The 17384-nt window shown below is 44.2% G+C and overlaps 1 protein-coding gene across 5 annotated transcripts in view; it reads right to left on the bottom strand.

Annotated features, from left to right (window-relative positions):
• The window catches only part of LOC115142796 (histone deacetylase 7-like), a 102184-nt gene that overhangs the window by 47845 nt on the left and 36955 nt on the right, over nt 1-17384 (bottom strand). For all 5 annotated transcript variants that reach the window (XM_029682544.2, XM_029682545.2, XM_029682543.2 and 2 more), the window contains 9 exons: nt 12396-12589; nt 12069-12162; nt 11143-11266; nt 10528-10634; nt 8819-8941; nt 8279-8379; nt 3282-3537; nt 2040-2239; nt 1214-1420 (listed from right to left, as the gene is read on the bottom strand). In XM_029682544.2, the coding sequence (XP_029538404.1) occupies nt 1214-1420; nt 2040-2239; nt 3282-3537; nt 8279-8379; nt 8819-8941; nt 10528-10634; nt 11143-11266; nt 12069-12162; nt 12396-12536 (1353 nt within the window). In that variant the 5' untranslated portion in view covers nt 12537-12589. The remainder of the gene's footprint in view (nt 1-1213; nt 1421-2039; nt 2240-3281; nt 3538-8278; nt 8380-8818; nt 8942-10527; nt 10635-11142; nt 11267-12068; nt 12163-12395; nt 12590-17384) is intronic.

Genomic DNA, 17384 nt, shown 5'->3' with positions numbered 1-17384 from the left:
TCTACAACATCCGCAGAGTACGACCCTGCCTCACACAGGAAGCAGCGCAGGTCCTAATCCAGGCACTTGTCATCTCCCGTCTGGATTACTGCAACTCGCTGTTGGCTGGGCTCCCTGCCTGTGCCATTAAACCCCTACAACTCATCCAGAACGCCGCAGCCCGTCTGGTGTTCAACCTTCCCAAGTTCTCTCACGTCACCCCGCTCCTCCGCTCTCTCCACTGGCTTCCAGTTGAAGCTCGCATCCGCTACAAGACCATGGTGCTTGCCTACGGAGCTGTGAGGGGAACGGCACCTCAGTACCTCCAGGCTCTGATCAGGCCCTACACCCAAACAAGGGCACTGCGTTCATCCACCTCTGGCCTGCTCGCCTCCCTACCACTGAGGAAGTACAGTTCCCGCGCAGCCCAGTCAAAACTGTTCGCTGCTCTGGCCCCCCAATGGTGGAACAAACTCCCTCACGACGCCAGGACAGCGGAGTCAATCACCACCTTCCGGAGACACCTGAAACCCCACCTCTTTCAGGAATACCTAGGATAGGATAAAGTAATCCTTCTCACCCCCTTAAAAGATTTAGATGCACTATTGTAAAGTGGCTGTTCCACTGGATGTCTTAAGGTGAACGCACCAATTTGTAAGTCGCTCTGGATAAGAGCGTCTGCTAAATGACTTAAATGTAAATGTAAATGTAAATGTCAAAAGAGGTTGGCTGGTATTGCAAATGAGGACAGAAGATTTTTACGCACTACACGTTTCACCACTTGGCGGTCCCTTTCTGTAAGCTTGTGTGGCCTACCACTTCTTGGCTGAGCCATTGTTGCTCCTAGACGTTTCCACTTCACAATAACAGCACTTACATTTTGACTGGGGCAGCTCTAGCAGAAATTTGACGAAATGACTTGTTGGAAAGGTAGCATCCTATGCCAGTTCCATGTTGAAAGTCACTGAGCTCTTCAAGTAAGGCCATTCTACTGCCAATGTTTGTCTCTGGAGATTGCATGGCAGTGTGCTTGATTTTGTAAACCTGTTTGTAACGGGTGTGGCTGAAATAGCCAAATCCACTTCTGTATATAGTGTATATTTGAGAGTGGGACTACTATAATAATTGTGTTTATGTATGACCTATAGGTCCCTTTGTGTGTGTTTATATGTGTGTGTATATCTGTGTTTGTGTGTGTGTGCGCACCTGCGTGCATATGTTTGTGTCTGTGTACCTGATTCATCAGAGGTGTGTGTTCCATGGTGTGATCTCCTAGGTAATCGCCTGAGGAGGTGGACTCTGTGTCCCACATTGACTCAGTGCTACTGGTCCCACTCTGTCTTCTCCTCTGGTAGCCGTCCCCAGGCCCGGTCTCCGCCGGGTCCATGTCCTTCGAGGGGATCTGTGTGACACGAGACTTCTCACTGGACTTGGTCATGAGCTGATGAGGGAGAGTCACAGACACACTCTTAAGGTCAAAGGTCATGCATCAGTCTTCCCTCTTCTTTTTGTGTTGGTGAGCACTATTATGCGGTATCTAGATGTAATTTGTATTGTGCTGTGTGTGTGTGTGCGTGTGTGTGCGCGTGTGTGTGTTTAAGTCCCCACAAGAATAGTAGACCATTTTTTTTTTTACCAACTGGGGACATTTGTTCGTCCCATCGAGGTCAAATGCTACTTCTAGGGGGTTTAGGTTTAAGGTTAGAATTAGTGTTAGGGTCAGAATTACGTTAAGAGTTAGGGTTAGATATAGGGTTAGGGTTAGGAGCTAGCGTTAGGTTTCGGGTTAAGGTTAGGTTTTTGGGTTATGGTTGGGGTTAAGGTTAGGGTATGTGTGTGTGTGTGTGTGTGTGTGTGTGTGTGTGTGTGTGTGTGTGTGTGTGTACGTGTGTATGTGTGTGTGTGCGTGTGTGTGTGAGAGCGTGTGTGGTGTGTGTGTGTCTTTGTCTATGCCCCTCTTTAAGATCACCTTGGTTTGTGTGTGCATGTATGTGTGTGTGTGTGTGTGTTGCTCAACAGTCCCTAAAATGTGTGTGTCCAAAAATGGTGTGTTCTCTCACCTTGCCCAGGTGTGTGTTCTGTTTGAGTCTCTCCAGCAGCAGTGCGTTGTGGTACTGCTGCATTAACTGGTGCTGGTGGTGGTGAGAGTGCAGGGGGGGCTCAGAGCGGGTCCGACCCAGGGGTCTGTGGGGGCCCGGGGGAGCCAGGCATTCCAGTCTGGAGGAGGGGTACTGGAGAGGGCCAGGGCTCAGGCCTCGCACTGAAGGAGAGAGAGGTGGGGAGAAGGGGAGGGAGAAAGAGGCGAGGGGGAGGGAGAGGAAGCAAGGAGGGTGAACATAGAGAGCGATAGGGAGGGAGGAGAAAGAAAGGGTTGAGAGAAATAGAGAGGTCAGGATCATCATGTTTGACTAAAACGTTGTGAAAACGACCAGAGAGGAAGCAGACAGTGTGGTGGAATGTTCTGATTAGCTAGGTCTGTGTAGTCACTCCCAGATCAACCAGATCCATTATAGATTAGGGAAAGTTCCTAGATCAGTAGGATAAGTGGCATTCAGTCAAACGATCAATAGAGGGCAGTGTCGCTCCGAGTGTGTTTCTCTTCGTGTGCAGCCGTCCTGAGGACTCCAGGATGACTGCAGGTGTGGCGTGTGTGTTTGTGTGAGTATGCATACATATCTACACTGAGTGTATTAAACACTAGGAACTACTAATATTGAGTTTCACCCCTTGTTGCCCTCAGAACAGCCTCAATTCGTCTTGGGCATGGACTCTACAAGGTGTCGAAAGCGATCCACAGGGATGCTGGCCCATGTTGACACTAATGCTCCACACAGTCATGTCAAGTTGGCTGGATGTCCTTTGGGTGGTGGACCATTCTTGATACACATGAGAAACTGTTGAGCTTGCGTTGCAGTTCTTGACACACTCAAACCGGTGCGCCTGGCACCTACTACCAGACCCCATTCAAAGGCACTTAAATATTTTGTCTTGCCCATTCAAACTGTGAATGGCACACATACACAATCCCTGTCTCAATTGTCTGAAGCATTAAAAATCTCTCAGGTTAATCTTCTTGAACCTGCCCCCTCCCCTTCATCTACACTGAATGAAGTGCATTTATGTGACATCGCTTTCACCCGGTCAGTCTATGTCATGGAAAGAGAACCTAATGTTTTGTACACTCAGTGTACAGTATATGTACCCTATGAGTGGGAGTGATTGTGTGTGTGTGTGTGTGTGTGTGTGTGTGTGTGTGTGTGTGTGTGTGTGCGCGTACGTACATATCTGTGTGTGTTTCTCACCAGTGACTAGCTGTGTGTGTAGCAGCACTGAGGGCTCCAGGATGAGCAGGGGCTGGAGGCGTTGGTGAGCCAGCTGGGCAGCACTGAGGCCCTCCATGGGCAGGTAGACCTGGGGCAGTACCCTGGCCACTCTCTGGTGGCTACCCGACTCCCTGTCACCCTGGGTGGGCAGCCTGGCGCTGTTGGTGGGCAGGGCGGTGGAGCAGGGCAAGGAGAAGTGGGCCAGTGTGCCATCCTGGAGCAGCAACCTCTGAGCCTGATGGAGGGAGGGAGGGAGGGAGGGAGGGGACACAATAGGTCACACACACTGTAAAACATAACTGCCAAACCCGCCTGCCTTCATGTACATATCTATAATAGCTTGCACCCCTGCACATTGATCTGGTACTGGTACTCCCTGTATAGAGCTCCATTCTTGTGTGTTTTATCCCTCGTGTTACTATATTTATTTGTATTATCATGTTTTAGCTCTGCACGGTAAAGTCTACACCCATTGCCTTCGGCTCATGTGTCAATTACAATTTCATTTGATTCAATTGAAATAAGTTGGTGTTGACTCAAACAACTATAGTCATTGGAACTTGATTCAGTTAAGTAGTATGTCCTCAATGACTAACTGCCTGGGTATCAAACTTCAGTCCTCCGTGATTCAATGTCTGTTAGAATAGTTTGAAACTTTCATTACTGTACAGCAAATTGGCCAGTGTTAATTAATGTTGATTTTTCACTGTAAGTGTTTAATTAACACTCATTGGTGTAAAATAACCCTAGTGTTACTACTACAGTTGAACCAAAACCACACCCATCATTATCCTATTTCCCAGCATGCTCTATTGCAGGTTGATTTTTTAGAATGGTTTGTTTCAATATCTATGTTTTTGCCTGTACATTGATAAATTAATCTTATGCTACTTAAATATAAATTACATACATTTTCTAAACTTATCCAATATGTTACTTGGACATATTGCATTTGTTACTGAAATGGTTGTTCCAGTTAAGTTGCTTTAGGTAGTTTCATATCATAGTTTTCCCAACCCTTGTAGTTATTCTGAATGTAGATTGCGGTTAGGGCTGACACAATTACCGTATAACTGTGTAACCTGTGAAAACTGTAATACAAATAAATTAACAGTCATAACCGGCCTCCGTGTGGCTGAGTCCGTTTCCGCGGTAACATGGACTCTTAAAAACGTGCTGAAACTTTGTTGCTCCTTGCTGAAACAAGCAAGGTGTTTTTGCAAAAGACACTCCCTGCAGCAGCACACATAGAAATAGAATGAATATAACGTACTTGGAACCTCTAACCCTGTCAATTTCACTGGTAAACTCATGGGTACAATCGCAATGGTTGCCTGGTATTGTGATGCAATCATTTCCTTGGTAATGTAGAATGTTCATTCAAATGATGTTAACTGATGTGGCTCAATCAACACTTCCTGTGTCACGCCCTGACCTTAGAGATCCTTTTTATGTCTCGATTTTGGTTTGGTCAGGGCATGAGTTGGGGTGGGCATTCTATGTTTTGTGTTCTATGTTTTCTATTTCTTTGTGTTTGGTCGGGTATGGTTCTCAATCAGGGACAGATGTCTATAGTTGTCTCTGATTGGGAACCATACTTAGGTACCCTTTTTCCCCACCTGTGGGTGTGGGAAGTTGTCTTTGTTTGTAGCATTATAGCCCTTAGGCTTTACGGTCGTTTTTGATTGGTTATCGTTTTTGTCAGCGTCATCCGAAATAAAGGAATATGTACGCTCACCACGCTTTGGTCCTCCTCATTCAACGATCGTGACATCCTGCTTTGCTTCGATGGGTACACTCGCAATAGCCACCAGTCCACCCATTAATGCCATCATAGACTTGAAATGGGGACGCCCGTTCTATTCATTCTATTTCTATGGCAGCACATGCAGTCAGGTGCGGAGGAGAGGTGAAAATGTGTCTTCAATTTTTTTATTTTTTTTATATTCAAATGTTTATTATGGTGACCGGGGTCATTTGGCTGACCAATAACCATCATCCAAAATTCCATGACTGTAACAGCCCTAGTTGCAGGTCATTCCAAAGGTTGAATATCCCCACTCTGGCTGGATTCCAATAGGAATTACACATCACTTTGCAAGCCAGCATAATGGTATACAGGCCTGTTGTGGCCTGTATACAATGAGTATCAGGACAAAAACTAGGCCCTTGAAATAAGGCCTTATGAAATACTGTACGTTTTGTATTGTGTTAAAGAATGTAATTTTAATGTTAACATATTCACGTTGGATCTCACTTGGTGAACTCCACAGGACTGAAAATGGATGAATGCAACAACCATGTCTTTGTCACTGACAAATACAGTCATTGGTAGTAACTCTACAAATCACTCGAAAGCAAGGCACTATGGGAAATATGCAAATAAGTCTTTACACTAGGCAGTGTGTTAATTTAACACTGTTCCAGTGTCTATACAGGTCCACACTTTTAGTGTTGATTTACCACTGAAGAATTTGCTGTGTGTAGTATAAGTGTAAGCAGAAAAAAATGTCAGATTGCTGAAATCTGAGTGATGAAAAATCATTTTACAACATGTTCTTTGGAAACTGAAAAGGGCATGTCATTTGAACATTAATCCAATGTTAATGTGTAATGTGTCATGGTACAGTACAGTCGGGTGGCCAAATGTTTTAAACTGGCCTATTGAAGAGAGAGAGGGAGAGAAAGAGACAGAGAGAGAATCTGAGAACAGGAACAAACAGACGGACAACTGTACTGCCATGTTATTCGATCAGCCCTTATTCAATTAAAACATTCCCAAATGTGCTCTTTATTTGAAATGTACAGTCTTCAAGGATATGACATATCTTTGATGCCCATTACATACAGTGGGGAGAACAAGTATTTGATACACTGCCGATTTTGCAGGTTTCCCTACTTACAAAGCATGTAGAGGTCTGTAATTTTTATCATAGGTACACTTCAACTGTGAGAGACGGAATCTAAAACAAAAATCCAGAAAATCACATTGTATGATTTTTAAGTAATTAATTAATTTTTATTGCATGACATAAGTATTTGATGCATCAGAAAAGCAGAACTTAATATTTGGCACAGAAACCTTTGTTTGCAATTACAGAGATCATACGTTTCCTGTAGTTCTTGACCAGGTTTGCACACACTGCAGCAGGGATTTTGGCCCACTCCTCCATACAGACCTTCAGGTTTCGGGGCTGTCGCTGGGCAATACGGACTTTCAGCTCCCTCCAAAAAGATTTTCTGTTGGTTTCAGGTCTGGAGACTGGCTAGGCCAAACACGGCGAGTGGATTTTAGACCAAAAAGCTCTATTTTTGTCTCATCAGACCACATAACCTTCTCCCATTCCTCCTCTGGATCATCCAGATGGTCATTGGCAAACTTCAGACGGGCCTGGACATGCGCTGGCTTGAGCAGGGGGACCTTGTGTGCGCTGCAGGATTTTAATCCATGACGGCGTAGTGTGTTACTAATGGTTTTCTTTGAGACTGTGGTCCCAGCTCTCTTCGGGTCATTGACCAGGTCCTGCCATGTAGTTCTGGGCTGATCCCTCACCTTCCTCATAATCATTGATGCCCCACGAGGTGAGATCTTGCATGGAGCTCCGGACCGAGGGTGATTGACCATCATCTTGAACTTCTTCCATTTTCTAATAATTGCACCAACAGTTGTTGCCTTCTCACCAAGCTGCTTGCCTATTGTCCTGTAGCCATCCCAGCCTTGTGCAGGTCTACAATTTTATCCCTGATGTCCTTACACAGCTCCCTGGTCTTGGCCATTGTGGAGAGGTTGGAGTCTGTTTGATTGAATGTGTGGACAGGTGTCTTTTATACAGGTAACGAGTTCCAACAGGTGCAGTTAATACAGGTAATGAGTGGAGAACAGGAGGGCTTCTTAAAGAAAAACGAACAGGTCTGTGAGAGCCGGAATTCTTACTGGTTGGTAGGTGATCAAATACTTATGTCATGCAATAAAATGCAAATGAATATCTTAAAAGTCATACAATGTGATTTTCTGGATTTTGGTCTCTCACAGTTGAAGTATACCTATGATACAAATTACAGACCTCTACATGCTTTGTAAGTAGGAAAACCTGCAAAATCAGCAGTGTATCAAATACTTCTCCCCAATGTATTGTAGTAAAGGAATACAATTCCATGGGAGGAAACATTGAACGCCATTTATAGCTAATAAAGTTATTTTAAACCTGAACACACACACCTCACTAAACTTCGTGGGAATCCATAACCAATTCTGGCCCTGACACTCATGTTGTTCTTATACTGAGATTCTGAAGCAACTGTGGTACTGTATCTAGTGTGTGTTCTAATATGGTAGTGAATGTGACATCGTGTGACATTGTGCGTGGTACGAAATGGCTCAATCAGGTATGGAAGTGTTAATTCTGTTGATGCTTGTTGGATAGATGGGGAGTTGAGCAGAACAGGCACATACTATACTGCAGAGGTAGGCAACTAGATTCAGTCGCGGGCCAATTATTGTTGGAGCGGATGGTCGTGCGGCCAGAACATAATTTTAATCATTTGTACACTGCAAATTGACCACAACTAAGCCCAAAAATAAATTGTATTTGAAAATAACAATTATTTCGTATCTTGATTACATCGAGATACGATCACTTATGTCTCGTTTTTTATTCATGGGAATGCTTTGGAACAGATTTCATGAATTAAAATCAGTTTTAGCTTCTTTAAAAAAAATTACAATAGCATATTGTATACATAAACTGGGTCACACTTAACATTAGTGTGATCATTTTTACTGTGAAATTATTCTTATAGTTACCAGTATTGTAATTACTCATTGTTACAATATACTTATATTGTACCAATTTGTAAGTCGCTCTGGATAAGAGCGTCTGCTAAATGACTTAAATGTAAATGTAATTGTACTTGGGAGTACAGTGGGGTTGGAGGAGAGAGGTGCGAATGGTGGAGGGGGGTTGAGTGGGGCTCACCTCGTGGGCCAGTCCGGTAGTAAGCGGGCTATCCGAGAGGAGGCTGTCATTGGGCGAGCTGCACCCCGACACTGGAGTGCTACTGCTGCTGGGGGAATAGTCTGCAGGATGGAAGGGAGGGATAGCCAATCAGCTAAAGAGATACTGACATATAGGATAACAGATTTGTGTGTGTGTGTGTTAGTGGCGGTACACAAACACTAGTCCGCCCAGCACTAACACACCTGACTCAACTAATCACTTCATCAACAAGACCCTGGCCATATTCATTTGGCACCAAAGGGATGTAAACTCACTGAAATTGTCCAATAGGAAATGCTTGTTTACATTTACCTGAAATTGTCCAATAGGAAATGCTTGTTTACATTTACCGCTGAGAAAAAATATATATTCTACTTTTGTGCCCTAATGAATACGACCCATGAATGTTAGTGTTAGGCCGAGGCCAAAGTGCTCAGACACTGTGGCTAAAGCACCAGGAAGAGATAGAGGTTGGTTTGATAGACGGTGTACACAACGAGGCAGGAAGGACTACGTTACCCTGAGTGTCCGGCGTTCTGTGCTTGACAGTAGGGGGAGCACTGGTTTTGCGTTGGAGAGGGTTCTGTCTGGAGTTGATGTGCTTCTTCAGTTTACTCTTCACCTTCAGGATGGGCTCCGAGGCTGAACACACATACACACACGAGCAAACATGCGCAGACGCACACAAACACACACACGCATTAATTAACGCACACACACGTACATGCAAATACACACACAAACACACACACACACACGAAAAGTAGATTGTGCCGAATATCTGAATTCCTCCTTCGCCATTCCATAACCGACCCCAACAGTATTAAACAAAAAATGGCTACAAATCCATAATGTGCTATGCCAGCATAAAGCAATACCCTTTTACATAACAAAACCCAAAAGCTCTTCTACGCCCCAGCTGAACAAATAACAAAAGAGTTGACAGCAGTGCCAAAAGTTTCATGTTTACTTTGGCAATGACCACAATAGGCCTAACCAAACGATCAATCAGCGAGCGGCTTAGCACAGACAAAAGACACCCATGACAGTATGGTATTGTTGTCGGATTTGAATACAAAGGCAGAGGTGTGTGTAGCCTCAAATGGCCAATGCTGATAGGGTAACACAGGTAAATAATGGCATTGCAATAGTCCTCCAGGTGACATAGTTTAGTAGGGACCACTCCTTAGTAGTACTTATGCATATAATGGAAAGAGGCCACACCTTTGCAATTGTTCAATTCTGTGACCATGGCATTGAGGACTATCTCTATCCTATTAGTTCATTTGTGCATGGTGGAAAGTTTGGCCTCTATTCACCTCTATGTCCGCACGTCATTCACACGCCCAGTCAGTCAGACAGACATGTCTTAGATTCTCACACGTGGTTCATTTTACACATACTTTAGTTACGTAATAGCTTTTGGTCTTTCTCAGTCTCTCTCTCTCTCTCTCTCTCTCTCTCTCTCTCTCTCTCAGTCTCTCTCTCTCAGTCTCTCTCAGTCTCTCTCTCTCTCTCTCTCTCTCTCAGTCTCTCTCTCTCTCTCTCTCTCTCTCTCTCAGTCTCTCTCTCTCTCTCAGTCTCTCTCTCTCAGTCTCTCTCTCTCAGTCTCTCTCTCTCTCTCAGTCTCTCTCTCTCTCTCTCAGTCTCTCTCTCTCTCTCTCTCAGTCTCTCTCTCTCAGTCTCTCTCTCTCTCTCTCTCTACAGTGTTATTTCTCCTTCCTTGTAGGCTTGTTGACTCCCACTTTGTCTCTGTCTCTTTCTGTGTCTGTCTCTCTCTACATCAATGTCCGGTATATGTGTGTTAACATGCATCGAACTGCATAACTCACCAGACAACTACAAATGGAAGTAATGTGATATGGCTCCTTTTAAAAATGAATCTGTATTGCCTTCTCAAGCATTACCTACTCTGTGTTAAAAGGCATGTAGTACCTTCATTTGCTCTGGAATACCTGGGCCGGTATTCATAAAGTGAGTATATGAGTGCTAGGATCAGGTCCACCCCCCCTGTCCATGTAATCTTAGATCAGCACTCCTGTGCCCCTGTTTAGCCCGCCATTGATGGCAGACCCCCAAACCATTGTCAGGAGTCAACTGCATGACACCATAGTGTCACCTCATGACACCATAGTGAGAACAGGAAAGGATCTTGTTCTAACTGTACTGTACAAAGTACAAATGTCTCTACAAAGAAAGTACAAGCTACATTAAAAAAAATGACTCACCTGTTCTTCTGAGGGGCATGTCCTTGCGTTGGTCACATAGTGGATGATGGACATCAGGAGTCACCATGTGAGGCTTTGGGGTCATGTCAGGATCTGGGGCCAATTCCCTAAACAGCCAGTTGAGAGTCATCCACCAAAACCATGAACACTCATTGTTAAGTGTTTGTTGTATTGTGCTGCATTGTGCTGTATCAATTTTGTGTATGTCCTGGTGACCTCACAACAATCATTTTGAGGAAAATGGACAGTAAAATATTGTATTGTGAAATAATGCTTCACCTGTGGCACAACCATTGATAGAAGTTAGTGAGTCAGTCAGCCAAGCTTAGTTCACCTATCACCTAATCTAATGAGTCACTCGGGCTTATCCAAATTGTCTTAGAGGTAAATCTTCCTTACTTCCATCTCTTATGAGGATCATTTGTGGGACAAGATTGGAAAGGTGAAAAGAACAAGATGGTACTCCCACCAAAGCCACGGGAGTCTAATAACAGTGTATTTCCACGAGTGGACACAGCTCTTTCGCGGTCACTTTAAAAAAAAATCGAATGCAAAAAAAACAAAAAACATTTCCGTAGAAACTTTAATCAACGTCTTTACTGGCTTGTCTCTCACCTGTAACCCCTGGGCGTGGTGCTGCCGAAGAGGTTGGAGGCGGTCCTCTCCAGGGCGGCCTGCTCCTTCCTCTTCAGGATTTGGCTTCTGAGTTTCTGTTTCACCAGGGGACTGGCCACAGCACCTGTCCGTCAACAGAGTCACCCAATCAGAGACAAGAACCTGGAAATGAAGCAAAGCTAGGCGCAGCATTCTAAATGGACTGAATCTTAATCTATTTGGGTTAGCGGAGGGAACACAAACAATATATTCCAATATACCGATTTTATCTGTATTGTATAATAGCTGACAAGCAGTTTCACTCTGAGTCAAATATCTATAATCTACTAGACTGAGTACTCAATGTGCCTACCTAAGATTTCAACATTAGATAAAGAGGAAAGATGCTAGGCATTTCCCTTGTAATTACTAGTCAGATCTGACTGCTATGACTTGGATAATGCAAGTTATTCAAGGACAATTTATTGAAGCTGAACTTTGAAGGGCGGGTTCTTAGGAATTTGGTGACTGACAGATAGCTAGGTCACATTCTTTAGTAGGCACTTCCTTCCCGAAAGTAAAAGACAACAAACAACATGACATTTACAATTATTAAGTGACTTGCTTCCTTTTTCTGACTTAGGTTTCATGTGAAAATAGACTGTGACTAATCTCAAGGAACTCCCTCTGTTACAGACAACCACATTCTGAGGATCATAGTGGGGCCTCAGAAATAAACAACCGAAAACCATGTGCACAAACACCTAAAACTACCTACAAGATCGCACTGCTGTCATCATACATTGCATTTCTAAAAAGACATTCATGGTCATCATAGTTTACATGGTACTGTAAGCGATCCTTATACATGACATACTGATAACGTTGCACTCATTTCTATTGCATGCCATTTTTCCTCCACACAGCTATGGGGCGCTGTAACTTACTCTGCTCGCTCTTGTCCTTGTGCATCAGCTGCTGCAGCTCCTGTCTCTTCTCCTGCTCTTTCTCCTGCCGACTCTGCTCCCTGTCAAACTCGTACTGAAACGAGACCATTAACATTCCCATTCATTTGGGTGCAGTGAAGACTGTATTTAGGCAGTGATATCAGTCAATGGAAAGAGAGGGGGATTATATGGAAAGAGGGCACGCCTATCTTTGCCATTGATTTATTTTGTGGCCGCTTTGACAGCGCAGTTGAGGACTATTTACATTTTAAAGCAGGCTAGGTTGGAAGTGTGCTATCTATCCATCTCTATGGAAGGGATGCTCACCTGGATGTGCTGTGGCAACAGCTGCTGGGAGTACTTGGCACAGTGCTGGGCTGAGAAGGCCCCCAGGAATGGGGGGAGGTGGGGGGCCAGCATGGCTGAGTCCGGCCCGGGTCGCACCAGCCCCTGGGTACGCAGGTCCATGGGCCGCACCGGCCGGAGTGGTGACGAAGCCTCGCGAGGGATTAGCCCATCCACTATGGAGAGAGGGAGGGAGGAACAGAGGAGGTAAAAGAAAGAGGGAGATTATTAGTGATGAAGATCCAAGGCTTTCTTTGTTGGATTGGACAATTAGACTGGAGAATGGGTAAACTAGGAATGAACCGAAGCTGAGGTGCTGCATTCTAAGCACCAGACTGAACCACGTCAATCGGTCTCCGGACTGTCCCTGCTATTGGGACAAAATCCGCCAAATAGAAAACCCTGCCATGACTCTCAAGCTCTCCCTTTCTGTCCTCTCTTTTTCTCTCTCATTCCTTTGTGTTGTTTCTTGTCACCGCCCAGTCAAGGCCCCCATGCTGATGTCCGTACCGGGCCACACTTGAAAAGGGATGACTGACCCCATGGAATAGTCTAGACTTGTGTGATGAAAACATACCAATGATGGTATGCACACGCACACACACACACACACACACACACACACACACACACACACGCTCATGCACACGCGCACACACACACACACACACACACACACACACACACACACACACACACACACACACACACACACACACACACACACACACACACACACACACACACACACACACACACACACACACACACACACACACACCATAGCAACAACCATAACCCTATCCAACACCTGGTCTTTGTCCAAGTATTTCGATGATCCAGGGCAATGAACAACTAGCTTAGAGCAAAACAAAACATGGGCTGATGATCAAGTGTAAGAGAGTATCTACTAGCTAGGCATAGCATGGCATGTCCAGTCCTTACAACAGGCCAGTCATCGTCGGATAACGTGAGTCAGTGTATGTAAAGTGTGTGTGTTGAGAGTCTGTCCATATGTGTGTGCATTATGTACTTGACTTTAGAATAACAGTCGTACTTCATTCACGTCAGCCTGCTCTAAGGGACTTGGCCACTGTCCCAAAATTGCATTCAGTGAAAGGAGAGGAAAGAGAGAAAGTGAAGAAAGAAAGGTTGCCACAAAATAACGAAAGGGGATTAGAACAATGTGTGGCAAAGGCATTTGAGTCATATGCATGCATTTGTCACCTCTATCGAGCTTTTACCAGAAACAAGGCTAAATTTAGCCAGAGAGTGCGAGACAATAAAACCAAACTCAGTGTCATGACCCGCAACAATCGTCCCAGAAGTTTTTCTGACTTATTTTGAGTCACGGGTCATTGAATGAACATTTAGTGGGCATCAAGGTGAACTTCTTGTCGAATCATGAACTGTTCATGAACTGCTGTTCCTTATTTTAGTCAGGAATTGGCCCCAGATCCTGACATGACAACAAAGCCTCACATGGTGACCCCTGATGTCCATCATCCACTATGTGACCAACGCAAGGATATGCCCCTCAGAAGCACAGGTGTGTCATTTTTGTTATGTAGTGACACGTTTGTGTGTAGTTAGTGTAGGCATATAAATAATGTAAATCAACTATATAATGTGTATAGTGCAATGATGGAAGAGAACCTGACTGTGACAAATCATAACAAATATTGCCCATGATGGTAGCTAAATTCACAGGACAAAAAGGGGCCATATTATACTCAATAAAAATATCAACACAACATGTAAAGTGTTAGTCCCATGTTTCATCAGCTGAAATAAAAGAACCCATACATTTTCCAAACGCACAAAAAGCTTACTTCTCTAAAATGTTGTGCACAAATTTGTTGACATCCTTGTTAGTGAGCATTTCTCCTGTGCCAAGAAATTCCATCGAGCTGATAGGTGTGGCATATCAAGAAGCTGATTAAAAGGCATGATTTTCACACAGGTACACCTTGTGCTGTGGACAATGAAAGATCACTCTAAAATGTCCAGTTTTGTCACATAACACTTCACATACATACACTACCCTTCAAAAGTTTGGGGTCACTTAGAAATGTCCTTGTTTTTTAAAGAAAAGCACATTTTTGGTCCATTTAAAATAACATCAAATTGATCAGAAATACAGTGTAGACATTTTTAATGTTGTAAATGACTATTGTAGCTGGAAACGGCTGAATTTTTATGGAATATCTACATAGGCGTACAGAGGCCCATTATCAGCAACCATCACTCCTGTGTTCCAATGGCACGTTGTGTTAGCTAATCCAAGTTTATCATTTTAAAAGGCTAATTGATCATTAGAAAACCATTTTGCAATTATGTTACCACAGCTGAAAACTGTTGTCCTGATTAAAGAAGAAATAAAACGGGCCTTATTTAGACTAGTTGAGTATCTTAAGCATCAGCATTGGTGGTTTGATTATTGGCTCAAAATGGCCAGAAACAAATAACTTTCTTCTGAAACTTGTCAGTCTATTCTTGTTCTGAGAAATGATGGCTATGCCATGCGAGAAATTGCCAACAAACTGCAGATCTCATACAGCGCTGCGTACCATTCCCTTCACAGTACAGCGCAAACTGTCCCTAACCAGAATAGAAAGAGCAGTGGGAGGCCCCGGTGCACAGCTGAGCAAGAGGACAAGTATATTAGAGTGTCTTGTTTGAGAAACAGACGCCTCACAAGTCCTCAACTGGCAACTTCATTAAATAGTACCCGCAAAACACCCGTCTCAACGTCAACAGTGAAGAGGCGACTCCGGGAGCTGCAAAGAAAAAGCCATATCTCTGGCCAATAAAAATAAAAGTACACAGACATTGGACAGAGGAACTCTGCCTAGAAGGCCAGCATCCCGGAGTCGCCTCTTCACTGTTGACGTTGAGACTGGTGTTTTGCGGGTACTATTTAATGAAGTTTTGAGGGAGCGTGCAATTGACATGCTGACTGCACGAATGTCCACCAGAGCTGTTGCCAGAGAATTGAATGTTCTTTCTCTACCATTTCTTGTTTTAGATCATTTGGCAGTACATCCAACCGGCCTTACGTGTAAGTAAGCCAGCACAGGACCTCCACATCTGGCTTCTTCACCTGTGGGATCGTCTGCGACCAGCCACCCGGACAGCTGATGAAACTGTGGGTTTGCACAACCGAAAAAGTTCTGCACAAGCTGTCAGAAACAGTTTCAGGGAAGCTCATCTGTATGCTCCCTGTCCTCACCAGGGTCTTGACCTTGACCAGGGTCTTGACCTTGGATACAACGCAGTTCGGCGTTGTATCCAACTTCAGTGGGTAAATGCTCACCTTCGATGGCCATTGGCACACTGGAGAAATGCGCTCTTCGCGGACGAATCCTGGTTTCAACTGCCCCGCACAGATGGCAGATACCGTGTATGGCGTCGTGTGAGTGAACGGTTTGCTGATGTCAGCGTTGTGAACAGAGTGCCCCAAGGTGGCGGTAAGGGTTATGGTACGGGCAGGCATAAATTACGGACAACAAACCCAATTGCATTTTATCGATGGCAATTTGAATGCACAGAGGTACCATGACGAGATCCTGAAAATGTCCCAGTTCTTCCATGGCCTGCATACTCACCAGACATGCCACCCATTGACCATGTTTGGGATGCTCTGGATTGACGTGTACGACAGTGTGTTCCAGTTCCCGCCAATATCCAGCAACTTCTCACAGCCATTGAAGAGGAGTGGGACAACATCTACAGGCTACAATCAACAGCCTGATACAACTCTATGCGAAAGGAGATGTGTTGCTCTGCATGAGGAAAATGGTGGTCACACCAGATACTGACTGGTTTTCTGATCCACGCCCCTACCTTTTTTGTTAAGGTATCTTTGACCAACAGATGCACATCTGTATTCCCAGTCATGTGAAATCCCTAGATTTGGACCTCATTTCAATTGACTGATCTTCTTATATGAACCGTAACTCAGTAACATTTTTGAAGTTGTTGCATGTTGCGTATATTTTTTTGTTCAGTGTAGATTCGTTTATTGATTCAACTGACACCAAGCCATGTTTAGGTGTCGAAAGGATTGAGACATTGGCTCTTCCTCCAAGCAGTTTCTATGTCCTTGTATGGAAGGCTTCATTAAAAACACTGCAGATAGAAAGAAAGGACAGAAATGGAGGGTGGAGACACCTTTCCCCTCAGGGTGGGAGCGGAGGAATATGATGGAAATGTACCACGGTTTCTGAATGCCATGACAAACATTAGTCAGCAGCATTACTCACATACTTCCCGTAGAGGGCCCGTGCCCTAACACTGGCATACCCCATTCAGCTAGGTAGGACAGGTAAGGATTAAGGGGCTCACTGTCAAAACAAATGGAAATCCTCCATCATCAAACCTTAGTGAACTATCTGTATAGCTTGCTACACAATGTCCAGCACTCTTTACCGTGACACAAGTCCATGAGTCACCTTCATAACACTTACACTACCATTTATGACCTGGTGAACAGTAGGAGTTCATTAAGACAGTATTAGTGAATGGTAGGAGTAAACAATGTTCCTAACTCTTTACCATATAGTTTTCTACGAGCCACCAGTTTATAATGTATGAATACACTTATAAATACCTATTAATAAGATTCGTGGTGCGTTATAATACTGGGTAGAAGAGTTACCCAAATAGCATTGGTCCAAAATGACAGTATGCAATCGTCAATGGAATTGTATTCGTTATGATCGGAAAAGGAAAAACTGATCCAAGATCAGCACTCCTACTCTGAGACAATTTATGAATATGTACCCCGAGTGGAGAAATGACTAAGAGAGAGATGTCTGCGAGACGGTTCAGTAAAACAGTACTTTCAGAGGGAAAACACACCCACACACGTATTACTGCAGGTCAAATATGCATGACACACAGCCCCATCACCAAACAACAGATTCCAGTACATCTGGAAAAGTCTTGAAATGGGGTGTGGGGCAAGTA

The sequence above is a fragment of the Oncorhynchus nerka genome, linkage group LG15 (genome assembly GCF_034236695.1).
Source record: "Oncorhynchus nerka isolate Pitt River linkage group LG15, Oner_Uvic_2.0, whole genome shotgun sequence".
Classification (NCBI taxonomy): Eukaryota; Metazoa; Chordata; class Actinopteri; order Salmoniformes; family Salmonidae; genus Oncorhynchus; species Oncorhynchus nerka.
This window is presented reverse-complemented; position numbering and strand designations above follow the sequence as displayed.